Source organism: Euprymna scolopes, chromosome 39, assembly GCF_053919585.1.
Source record: "Euprymna scolopes isolate OS-2025 chromosome 39, ASM5391958v1, whole genome shotgun sequence".
Taxonomy (NCBI): domain Eukaryota; kingdom Metazoa; phylum Mollusca; class Cephalopoda; order Sepiida; family Sepiolidae; genus Euprymna; species Euprymna scolopes.
Window position 1 is genome coordinate 29,519,668 of NC_136520.1, and position 12,933 is coordinate 29,532,600.

Below are 12,933 nucleotides of genomic sequence, written 5' to 3' on the forward strand. Positions count from 1 at the left end.
AATAAAATGTAAAATGGACTCTTATTTCCGAGACATTTAAGTAGTTAACAAAAAAAAAAAATTATTTTCAATAAGAAATGAATTCTGTGCATTTATTTATTTTTGTTTTATTGTGTACTTTTTTAAGGCATTATGCATAGTTTTATGACCTTGCCAGTTGGACTTGGCATTAGTGGAAAAAAATTCAGTGACTATACCTAAAGAATTAACATGGCTCAAAATTGATAATCCTTTAAAGTTAAACTTATATAAGAAACTTATCTCCCTCTCAAAATTCTAAAATATTTTCTTCCTGGAAGTTTTTTAATGTGTTCACACATAATCATCTAAAAAAAAAAAAGTAGAATTTCATTTTAAGATAGTGATTTAGCTGAAGGTGTTTCCTGTTATTATTGTTGTTGGTATTATATTTTTATTACAGTAAAACAAATCAATCTAAAAGTCGGGCATTTTTTTAATAATTAGGATAAAAATAACATTCTTTGATCATGTTAAAATGTTTTTCTAAATAGTAACGTTTAACATTATTATTTAGAAGCTTATTAACATTTTGTTACAGATTCTGTTCCTTCACCATCTTATTTTGTATACGAATCAACTATTTTCATTTTTTTATGAAAAAATTCAAATATCATTTTCTACATTAACGACAAAATACAAATTAAACATGGTTTTAAAATCAAAATAAATTGTTAGTTGTCTAACATTTTTCAATCAATCTATACTCCTATAATCTTTTTTTTTTTTTTTTATTGATATTCATATTTAAAAAGAAAATACAACTTTGTTATATATGCGGTGTAGAATTGCATTTATCTGTATAAGATCTAGCTAATTTGCATGTTTTTGTAAACATTAATTTTAATTAATTCACTATTAGTTTTTTTCGATTTTCTTATGGAATGATCATCTTTAGTTAACTATTACATGTAATTATATTCATTCAGATATTCTACATGATTTATACTTGCCTAATAAGCTTATAGTAAATATAAAGCTCTTTCTATAAATATTCATGCATGCATATATATATATATTTGTTTAAAAAATTTTACCTACCAAACTCCTCTGTCAGTTTTTAATCTACAGATATGAAACTTATTATATAGGGTATTCGAACCCATGCAAAACTTTATATTTGAGGTTTAGCTGGGGAAAATCTGTGCAAAAGTGAAAATTTAAAAAAAAAAAAAAATGGAATTTGCCAGGTGAAGGTCAAATGATGGCATTACGAATATGCATGCGTAACATAACGGCTATTGGTTTATATTTTAATTTTTAGCCTTGCAGCAAACATGTCTTCATAGCTCAGGCATTAATGTTAAAGAAAAAAATAAATTGTAAGCGAAACGTTTTGATTTCGATTCTTGGTGGTGACGTACGAGTCATTTTTTAACTTTTTAATCATTACTATAGATTGGGTCCAATATAATATAATAATAAATACGAAATCTGCATTAATTAAAAAGCATATTTTAACAGGCAATCCCGAGTGACCTGCTAGTTACAGAAAAAACATTTGAGAAAAATATCTACAAAGTTCGACTTGTGTACATCAAACCCATAGTTCGCGTTGTTGATCACTGCAACGCAACACCATCCTTTCTCTGACTTGCTAAAGTAACCTATGCGAAAATGTTAAATACAGTGAGCATTTTTCCTGTGCTTAATGGACTTTATCGAGTCACCCAGAGTTATCTACCTTGCTTTGTATTTAGAATTGAATTTGTTTCAATGAGAAATTGATTTTAATTTCGTCCTTTTTCCTTCTATTTTCTTTATTTTCTTCATTTTTTAATTTTCTTCTTTTTTCCTATTATTTTATTTTTCTCATTTTCTGTTTTTTGTCCTTTCTTCCATTTGTTTATTATTTCTTCATTTTATTTTTCCTTTCATTTTACCATAAATTTTTGCTGCTTTTTGCATCCGTTAATCTTTTTTTTTTTAAATTCTTTCTTTAATTTTCTTCATTCTTTCTTTCATTTTCCTTCTCCTTTTTTTTTCCTCCTTTCACTTTCCTTTTTGCTTTTCTTCTCTACCCCTTTTTTCGCTTTCTGCCCCTCACCCCCTGCTTTCCCTTTCTACGCCCCTCTCTTTCGCTTTCCCTTTCTACCTCACATTTTTGCTTTCTCCAACCTTTACACGTTCTCTCTCCTCCAGCTTCTCACTCTTTTTTTCTCTTTTTCTGAGTCTTTCTTCCTCTCTCCCTGACTCCTTCATACTCTTCTTTCTATCTCGCCCTCCTTCATTCTCTCCCTCTCTGTAATGTTTACACATGGGATTCACACATTGTATACAGTCTATGTCACATGGAACATAGGACAACACTTTTTTTTTTCATAATAATGACGTCACCCACAGCTCAAACGTGATCATCTTCTCTAATGTGCTCTTTTGTTTTTTTATCGTCATTTTCTTTTACCTTACTGGTGACGTCATTTCATACTCATTTTCATACGCGTCTTTTACACCCTTCTTGTCCTCCTTCATTTTCTCCCTCTCATTTTCCCAATCTTTGTCACTACATTTTACTCCTCTCTCTCTACACCTAACTCATTTATTCAAAATTATTTCTATTCGATTTTCTGTTCTAATTCATGAACTTTCTTAGCCGTGGTCAATAAAACAAGTGAAAAAAAGACTTCAATTAATGCTTTCAGCCAAAAATACCTGGTTTCTTTTTTCTTTTGATTGCTTCAACCAATTCTTTCTATTAACGACTTGAAAATTAGCAAAATTTCTATAATCTCTCATTTCATTAATGGCAATTGTCCCTATAGTTTATTCTTCCATGTTTTTTATCCTTTTTTTTATTTTATTTTTTTTTCTTCTAATTTGAGGAAAGAAATTTGAGTCATTTTTGCAACTAATGATTGGAATATCTCCCCAAATAATATTTTTCTTTCTCTTTGAATCCATTCTCTCTCCCTCACTCTCTTTATTCTTTTTTTACTTGATGATGATTCAACAAAGAATCGAAAGTGTTTGTGATACACATAGAACATAGATTAATTTTTTGATTTTGTCACGAAATAGATCATTAGAAAAATGTAAAAAAATAGTAGAAAAAGCAGTAAACTGACAAATTCTGTTGTTTTTAACAATGTTTACACGTGTGCATGTGTATATATATATATATAATATATATATATATATATATATATATATATTATATATATGAGAGAGAGATATGCATGTGTGTATATTTATCTCTCTTCTGTTGGTCCCACGACAAAAGGAGGGTGGACCTGTAAATTCACCCTTGTCTGTTCGTCTGTCCGCACTTTTCTTAATAACTACGCCTTGGAATTTTTTTCAATTTTGAACAAACATTAAACATGATATGAGTAAAAACAAAAAGTAACAGAAGAATTTTCCGGGAAAACTCCGGTTGCCTCCCTAGGGGCGCCTTCTGGGTTAAAATGGCTTAAATTGACTTTTTTGTGCTTATTAAAAAAAATTGATGCCTTGGATTTTATAAAACTTTCTGACAAGTTGTAACTAACTGATTTCTATATAATTCCTATATAATTTTGTTTGTCTATACTTCATGATAACTCTTGGGTGTGCCCCAGGGGCTCTTTTAGGGCTAATAAAAACACTCCATTTTACCATATTGGACTATTTTACCGTATTTGTCCAAAATTTTCTGTGTATGTCTATTTAGCAGTTTTGCATGGTGCTGAACTCAAATTTAAATATGTTACGGCCTTGGGAACTTTTGGGGCTAAATGATGCGGGGGGGGGGGGGCAAATGATAAACTTAGTCATTTCTTTTTTTGCATGATGCAGAACTGAAATTAACATATATTATGGTGTAAAACTACACTGTTTGTTCATTTTCACCAAGATTTGACGTCCCCTGGGGACTTTTGGGGCTAAAGGGAGGGGGAGGGCAAATACTGAACTTTTCTTTTATGCCTCGTTCACTGTGCAGTCACGGGGGACCATCATGCTTCACTTGTTTCATTTTACTTCAGTCGAAATTGTCAGAAATCAAGAGAACCTTTTTCCTGGGTCTAACACTTGAACTCTATATAAAATACATAGATATTTGAATATTCCATTAAAGTTCTTTATCTAACAAACATTGCGGTAGTAAAGAAGTTGAAAACATTATTTTTCCTCTCCCCAATTGACCATTTTAATGTTATAGTAGTTATAGTATTGTGTGCCAAGTTTCAGCCACTGTCACATCACCACAGTGTTGCATGCATGTGCTTGTTTTACAAGTACTATCACAGAATGTGCTCCAACGAACTTACTGTACTTGTAATCTCCTCAATATAAATATCCCACCTCATTTGCTTCACTTTTGAACAGTTGAAATTCTCATAAATCAAGGAGTTCCCTACCTGGGTCTAACACTTGAACTCTATATGAAATACATAGATATTTGAATACTTCATTAAAATTCTTTATCTAACAAAGACTTAGTTAGTAATGAAATTGACAACATAATTTTCCTCTCCCAAATTGACCATTTTAATGTTATAGTATATCTTTCTTTGGTCTCCTAATCTTACTGGATTCCAGGACGAGAATTCATCTAGTCTGGTGGAATATCAAGCTTTGTGTTGTTACTTAAGGTAACATCACTTGGAGAAGATGCAGCATTCTTCATAAAAGCCAGTGTTGGCTAGTTATGTAGATATCTTATTTGAGCTGAGAATACTTTGGTATTTGGAATATTTAGTTAGTTTACTTTTAGGGAAAAGTATCTCACACCGGGTTGTCTTGACAAAACCCTGTACAGAGAGACCTTAAGAACTTGTGTCTAGTCAATAGTCCAAGTTGACATTCAAGCTATCTCCAAACTCCAGGCAATATCAGGAACATACACAGCTATAGTTTAACATAAAAAAAAATTTTTTTAATTGCAAAAAAAAATGATGAATGAATGTATATTACACTGCCTTACACAAAGGAGGAGGTTGTGCCTGAAAAGGGGATCTTATGATATCAGAACAAATATTACACTATTTCCTTTTCTCAAAAAGTGAAGATAATGCTTTGGAGAATAATACCGTGATAATAGAACAGATATTTCTTAAAAATTAGTTAATTTTTTAAGCTATAAATGAAAATATTAAATGTTTAGGTATTATTACAGTTTAACACCCTCAGCTACCGCCCCCCCCCCTCCAAATGAAATTTCATTTATTTTAGGCGATTACTTGTGAATTATGAAAAAAAAAAAGAAATAACATAAAAAAAATTTATTTCAGAATTTAAGATATATATCAGTTTCGCATATAAATTTAACATGAAATAAGCCATCATTTCTGGGCCATTCTACCGTTTTAGGGCAGTTAATCATTTTTTTTTTTCTTTTTACTATGGGAGATAAATTCTGTACATTTGTTTTAGTTGGAAAGGGGATTGTTTTTCGGGTGATCACGTGTTTTACAACTTTGTTAGTTGAACTTAGGATTTGTGGTAAAAAAAACAAAATTAGTTAATTGCTGTAATAATTTAGAATTACTCGGAAATGGATCATTTTACAGTAAATTTATATATGAAATCGATACCCCATTTTAAAATAATTGCTTTTTCCTTTCTAATTTATTCCCAACTAGCATGGGTGCCTGGCATTGCTCGGATGTTTGGATGTGTATGTTGAGCAAAAAAAAAAAAAATTAGTAGTAGGAAGGCAGACTCGAAACTGTACCGCGAGGGAGGAAAAGAACAGGGGGGAAAATATCTGACGTCTTTGCAGTTACAACCACCGCCAAACCTGAAGTGAGTTATGTTTAAATTAAGGCTAGGCATCTAAAGGAGAGGATAACTTTAAAAAATATCGGCGAAAAAAGCGACCCCCCCCCCTGTAGAAAAGTGCCTAGTTGAAGGTGAAGATATTAATGTTTTTAGCCAATTTTTCGATATTTGTCGTATGAAAGGTCGAACTTTAAAATGATACTGATCTTTGTAAAATCCGTCGCCTCTGTTAAAAGTTTTAGGCAGACATGCAAACATACATACATTTATATATTGGTAACTAAAAATTTTCGACCCAAACTGATGAAAATGCTTGCCCTATCTCTGAATACCCTTTATGTAAAATTTCAAATGTTCAGACCAGAAATTGTCTGAGTAATTTGGTAGAGACTGCAGAGGTCAATCTTTTTTTTAACTTTGACCCCTGATATGACCCCTTAACATTTATTGTTTTGGGCTCAAATCAAGTTATTAAGTTAGATCCATGTCCAAGGAACCTATATCTAAAATTTCAAGTGTTTATACCCAAAATTGTCGGAGGAGTTTGGTAGAGTTCTCAAAGGTCAAATCGTTGAACTTTGACCCATTAACAGCCAAATTTCTGGCCGAAAATGGATCACAAAGATTTTTCCAAATCTCAGTACCCTGTATATCAAATTTCGAGTCTGTAGACTTAAAATTGACAAAGTTATTGCGTAGGAAAATGTACACACACGCACACAGACACGTTCACTTTTATAGATAGATGGATAAATAGATAGATATAAGCATTTCAGGGTTTTCACATGTAATCTTAAAAAAAAATGTTGAATTTCATTTTTTTAAGGGTGGGGTGTGATGATTTAGCAGAGATGTTAATTTACAAATTTTCTCAAAGTTTGTTTAAATTATGGTATTCTCAGAGTAAAAACCTGTTTATTTAAGTATAATTGGAGAGGGGGGCACATTAATTGTTGCTCAGGGGACAGATAGGATTTGTTAGTAATAAGGTCATATTTAAAAAAATTTTATCAATTTAAAAAATAAAGTAAAACAAAAAACATATTACAAAGTCTTTTATGATTAGATTTGATTCCACAGAAAGTCTCAGAAAAATTAAAAAAAAAAAAAAAATGTTTTTTCATTTTATAAAACAAAACATTACAACATTATTCAATTTTCCAATGTTTTCATTTTAACCTTATGAAATAATGCTTTCAAGGATGTACTTGCTCCTATTCTAATTTGAAATTATTGAAATTGATTTGGGGACTGTAAAGGATATAAATATAAAAAAAAAATATTTTAAGAAAACTTAGCTTTGACCCCTTGCAGTTTCTGACTTGAATTAGAAAAGTAGTTGAGTTTCTGGAGACTTGATTCAAATCAGCAACTGCACATATCAGGGGTTAATTATATTAAAAAGCTGTTGGAATCTCTATTTATTGAGGATTTCCTTAGGAATTTGATACTTTCTGAGAATATACATTATCAACAATCAGCCTCACAGTCTGGGTTATTTTTGAGTCAGTAATGAACTTGCTTCTATCAGGCCGAGGTATGGTCCTGTGCAGTTCTAGGAGGTCCACTCTCTCTGACTTGACCTTCTTTCTTTAGGGATGCGTTAGCTTTTTGCTAATTGGCTGAAGCATCCATACTTTCTAGAGTGATAGAATGGTCCTACCATTTTTGTTCCAGCAACTTTAGCAATGGATTGGATATTATCATTACATTTACCCCATGTCACAACTGACTTGCTTGATTCCGACATAAATTCCTCGGAACTTTCTATTTACTTTTAAAATATTGTTAGGGAGAAGAACATCTTTATCTGGCAAACTATTTGCTTTTGCTACCAACTGTGTAACGTAAACTCTGACTATTCCCAAATGCCTTCACTCTCAACGTGTAATCTTATTTGACCAAGCAGAGCTTTCAATATATCTCCGCCTCATGAACGTTCTAATTTATGATAACAGAGCTCTTCTGACAGTTTCAGGAATGTGTTTCTTCCAATTTCTTCCATAGACTTAAGACTTAGCAACTCCCACGGCCTGCAACACATGAAGTAAAGTATACCATCGTTTTCTATTGGAAGCCAGATCCACAGCATCTCTTCAGTTTATTTCCATTGCAATCAAATCTCTTTCTCTCTATTGTCTGTTTCCAGTTCATTTTTGGTCTTTTTCCACCAGGGTCCATTGAAGCACTTGGTTGGTAATTCTCTCTGGAGACAATCTTAGGGCATGCTTGAGCCAACTTAGTATAGTGAAGAATTTTCAAACAACAACTACCTGTTGGTTAGAGCGATCTCTGACTTCTTGGTTGGTAATTCGATCAGTCCATTTGCTTCCTAGAATCTTTCTAAGGCATTGGAATCAAATGTATTTATTCTCTTGACTGATTCTAACAAGTTTCACTTCCATATAGAAATGTGGACAAGACATTGCTGTTATGAAATCTTAATTTAGATTTGAAACTAAATTATTTGTTTCTCCATATCTTGCAGAACTTATTAAATGTTGTATAATGGCAGTCTCATCCCTTAACTGATTGGTCCATCTCTTTGATAATCATCCTCTTCATCTTTCATGACTGAAATCTTTATATGATTGCTTTACGTAGTGTGAGTCTGATAATTGGGAAGCATGTTTAAACCAGGTTGTTATTTTTTTTATTTATTTATTTTTTTTTTTTTTTTTTTAATAACGTAAAATTGCTTTATGGGTTAGTGGCAGATAATGATTTAAAATAATATATTTAATTTTTTTTTTTTTTTTGTCTCCTTTTAACTTGAATGACCTATTTCATTCTAACTGTTTTTTTTTTTTCAAAAGATATCAATCATAAACAAAAGCTACCGAGTCGTGATTGTTCCATGTATTTCGGAGTAATTTTTATATTGCTTTACTGATGTGCCTACTTCAGAGAACTTCATCACATACTTGAAAACAAAATTCTACTATCTATTATGATCTTGTACCAGTTTTTCTGCTGTCAGAGGCAGCATGTCAGTCTTAATCCTTATCTGATTGACTCCTCTCTTTGATGATCATCCTCTTCATCTTTCTTGAATGAAATCTTTTTTATATGATTGCTTTATGTAGTTGGAGTCTGGTAGTCGTGGAATATATCTAAACTACGTTAATCGTTTTTTCTTTTTTTTTTCAAATAACTTAGAATCTCAGGTGATAAGCTACAATAATATATATATATTTTTATCCTTTTAACTTGAATTACCTGTTTCTTTCGAAATATTTCTACAAATATATCAATCATAAACAAAAACTACAGTCGTGATTGTTCCATGTATTTCAGACTGATTTTATGTTGCCTTACTACTCCAGAGAGTTTCGCCACATGCTTGAAAACAAAAAAACAAAATCCTGCTACATATCATGGTCTTGGGCCACTTTTCAGTTGTCAGAGGCAGCATGCCAGTCTCAATTTTTTATCCGATTAGCTCATCTCTTTGATGATCATCCTCTTCATCTTTCTTGAATGAAATCTTTTTTAATATAATTGATTAACATAGCTGGAGTGTGATAACCGGGAAACAATCTCCAAACCAAATTAATCTCTCTTTTTGACTATGTCCAAATCACATTAATTTCTTTTTTTAATAATGTTGACAATGATTCTTTTATTGTCTTTTTCTGGTATCTACATGTCTTCATCTACCTCACCGAATTACTCCAAGGATAGTTCTTAAAGATTTAATTTCAAAGGCGTTAAATTTCCTCTCATACTCTGCTAGTTATAGTCCGTATTTCACCTGCATATGCAACAAAAGGAACTATCACTACAATGTCTTAATTTTAGAATGTTGATATTCTATTTCTCGAAACAAAACTTTTACCAAAATGACTGAATTCGGCATTAAATAACATAAAAAGGGTTGATATGCCATAAAATAAAACAACCAAACCAAACACCATCAATAAATATTTGAAGATATAAAGATCTTGAAGCAAAAACAACTTTTACCAAAATGGCGGGTTTCGGCATTAAATAACTTTCTGATACTGACATGTCTTCATCTATCTCACCAAGTTATTCCAAGACTAGGTCTTCAAGATTTCATTTCAAAAACATTAAGTTTTGTTCCATGCTTTGCCAGTTATAGTTCATATTTCATTTGTATATACAACAATAGGAACTATCGATGCATTGCAAAGTTTTAACTTCAGAGGCATTGATATGTTTTTCCTACTCCATGGCTTTTCTTTTAGACATCCAAATCCAGAAGTTGTTATTTCTATTCATCTTTCTCGAATAAAATCTTTTTTTTTTTTTTAATATGACTGATTAACATAGCTGGAGTCTGGTAACCGGGAAACAATCTCCAAACCAAATTAATCTCTTTTTCTTGTTTCTTTTTTTACCGAATATGTCCAAATCCCGTTAATTTTTTCTTTTTGTGAATAATGTTGATGATGGATCTTTTTATATTAAGCCTCTTTTTGATCTCTGCAGTTCTTAGTCTCTTGCAAAGTTACTCCAAGAATAGTTCTTAAAGATTTCATTCCAAAGACATTAAGCTTCCTCTCATGCTCTGCCAGTTATAGTCCATGTTTCATTTGCACATAACGGAATTATAGTGTGTTTTATGGTGTGTTTTACATTGAAAAATCCAAAGAAATTCCTTTTTAAATTAATGATATTTTATTAAACAAGGAGATTATTTTAAGGAGAGTAGAAAGTTTGCCATGGCTTTACTTTTGATGGTTTCGTAACTGTCTTCCCTTATTTTGTCCTCTAGTCCTCACATTTCATGAGCAATATTCTGAAAAATAGGGAAGAATTGCTGTTTTCTTGGTCAGAATCTATTCCATTTAACACTTATCCTCGGCTAATTTTTTACCTTGAAGTATTTTTTAACCCCTTACATCAAGTGGCTTCAGTCCTTGTCTGGAGCGATTTCCATAAAAAAGAAAAAGATATTGGTTATTTAACTTTCAAAAATTCTTAATACAGCATTTTCAGGGTTTTTTGTTTTGTTTTTTTTCAGTTTTTTTTTTAATCATTCAATGTTTATAATATTCATATATTGTTTTTTTTTATTATTTAATTTTATTTTTTACCTTTTAAATTGAGTGTTTCTTTCCAAATATTTCTAGAAAGGTATCGGTCATAAAAAAAAAGTTCAAACGGTGAGTTTTTTCACATGTTTTCAGCAACTAAATTTGAAGAGTGCTTTTTCTGTTTTTTTTTTTTTGTTCTATTTTTTTTTTCTTCTGTTTTTTTTTTTTTCCTCTCTTTTAAATAAAATCTTTAATCTTCGTAATCATTATCAACATAAATTAAAGGAAATAAATTTGGGAAATTAGTCAAAAACATTTTTTTTGCTTTACCTACTATGTTTTAACACTATTTACTCGTTGCTTATCAAGGCCAAGAGACACTCGAGGATAAGGATATTAACACTCTAGTTCTAATAAGATCACTAAAGTTGAGCCTGGAAAGTACCAGATGGGTGACCATTTACCAGGCATTTTATGTTAGAGAACGTCAATAGCTCCCTGCAAGAACTTTTATTAAAAAATCTAATGTCATCTCCCCTGATCAGGATATACATGTGACTGTGGACCCCTTGTGAATTTATCATTCCCTAGAAATTTCCTTCTTTATAGAAAAAGACGTCATTACTTGCCTGTTTTCTTTTTTGTTTTAAGAATAAAGGTTAATGAAACTGAATTAAATTATTGTTGGCTGATAAATGAGGAAAACTATAGAAGCACTAATATTGATATTATAACTTGTGAGGTGTTAACAGCAGATGACCAAATTGTAATTAGCAAGGAACCAGTTCGATAGCAATGTTGAATAGAGCTGAATTATATTTCTCTGTGTCCTCTACATGACACTATGTCTCTTCCTGGGAAACGCTGAGTCGGGACAGCTAGTTTTCAAGATTACAAATTTTAGTGATCATCAAGATTGTTTGCTCTTTTTGACTAATGTTTTTGTTGTTTATTCGACTGGATAATTACACATGATGAAGCACACCAGAAAGTCATTCTTAATGTTATTTCATGTTATCTGAGAGGAAGATTGTCATTATCAGAATGGACCATGTCTTGCTTGTCACTGTTGTCCCATGTGTGGAGCAGAAGCCAAAAGTCTAAAGAAGCAGACAATCTTGACAATGACACAAATTTCTTTGTAACAGCAACTGAAAACTTAAAAAATTTAATTTTAAACAGATCGCCGGAGGTCATATAAAGATAAAAACTATAAAAAAAGAAAATGATAGTTTTTTTTATCTTATATATAACCCAATGTTTATATGTGTGTCTGCATGTGTATGATGTTTGTGTGTTTTCCTATGGAAAAAAAAAAGGTTAGAGAAATTGCATAAAATCTAAAAGCGTATTCTTATGTAAAATTTAGCAGGAAAAGACAATGGAAATATTTATGAACTTTTCAGTGCACTCCTAAGGATAAAAGATCAGGCTTATGCATTTTCACCCTTGCTTCTGCTCCAGGTATGTACTTACTAGGGCAAGGATAACAGCATATTCTTTTCATTGTTTTGACTCTCGAGTGTGTATCCGTTGATATCTTATATGCTTTTATATAGTGATGTGGTTCTCTGTTAATTAACTGTGTCGGATATATACTCGAGAGCCAAAACAATGAAAAGAATATGCTGTTGTCATAGCCCTAGTGCTTACTATCTGTTCAGATGCAAAATGACTATCACAGTTTTTTTTTTTTTTTACTCCATCAGTTTAGGAGTAGACGTTTTTGTCAACGAGCCATGTAACCCCTTCCTTATTGGGAACTCGAAAAGGCTTACTTTTTTATTAGCTTGTTCGGAGTTCAGGGGGATTGAATGCTGATGGCGGTAGGGGTCACTTTCAGACTTGGTTTATCTTGAATTGAGTCTACTTTCATCTCCTTTTTTTTATTATGATTAGCTTCTTCCATCAAATAGCTTCAAGCATTGTCTCAAGCGACTTAAAAAATAGATGAAACAAAATCAATTGTTTTTGACTAATTTTGCAACTTTATTTTTTTTAAAAAATGACATCGGTAATAGTAATGCGGACCCGTCGTTTTCATAGTTATTGGTTCTGTTTTTTCTTAAATTTCCTATAATGTTGAATTTCTTCCGAAACTTCACACTTTCAAATAATACACACTCATTTATTTCCATTAATCTTTTGCTGTAATTTGCTTTTGTTTTTGTTTGTTTAACTTGGTCAGTTCTAATTGTGTTTGGTTTTATTT

General features: G+C 31.5%; 1 protein-coding gene across 15 annotated transcripts in view; it reads left to right on the forward strand.

The window, feature by feature from the left end:
• Positions 1-12,933, forward strand: part of LOC145263693 (5'-AMP-activated protein kinase subunit gamma-1-like) — an 812,476-nt gene that overhangs the window by 575,237 nt on the left and 224,306 nt on the right. For 6 of the 15 annotated variants that reach the window (XM_080120622.1, XM_080120624.1, XM_080120631.1 and 3 more), the window contains one exon: positions 10,818-10,850. The exons of the other annotated variants lie outside the window; for them this stretch is intronic. In XM_080120622.1, the coding sequence (XP_079976748.1) occupies positions 10,818-10,850 (33 nt within the window). The remainder of the gene's footprint in view (positions 1-10,817; positions 10,851-12,933) is intronic. 15 annotated transcript variants of the gene reach the window in all.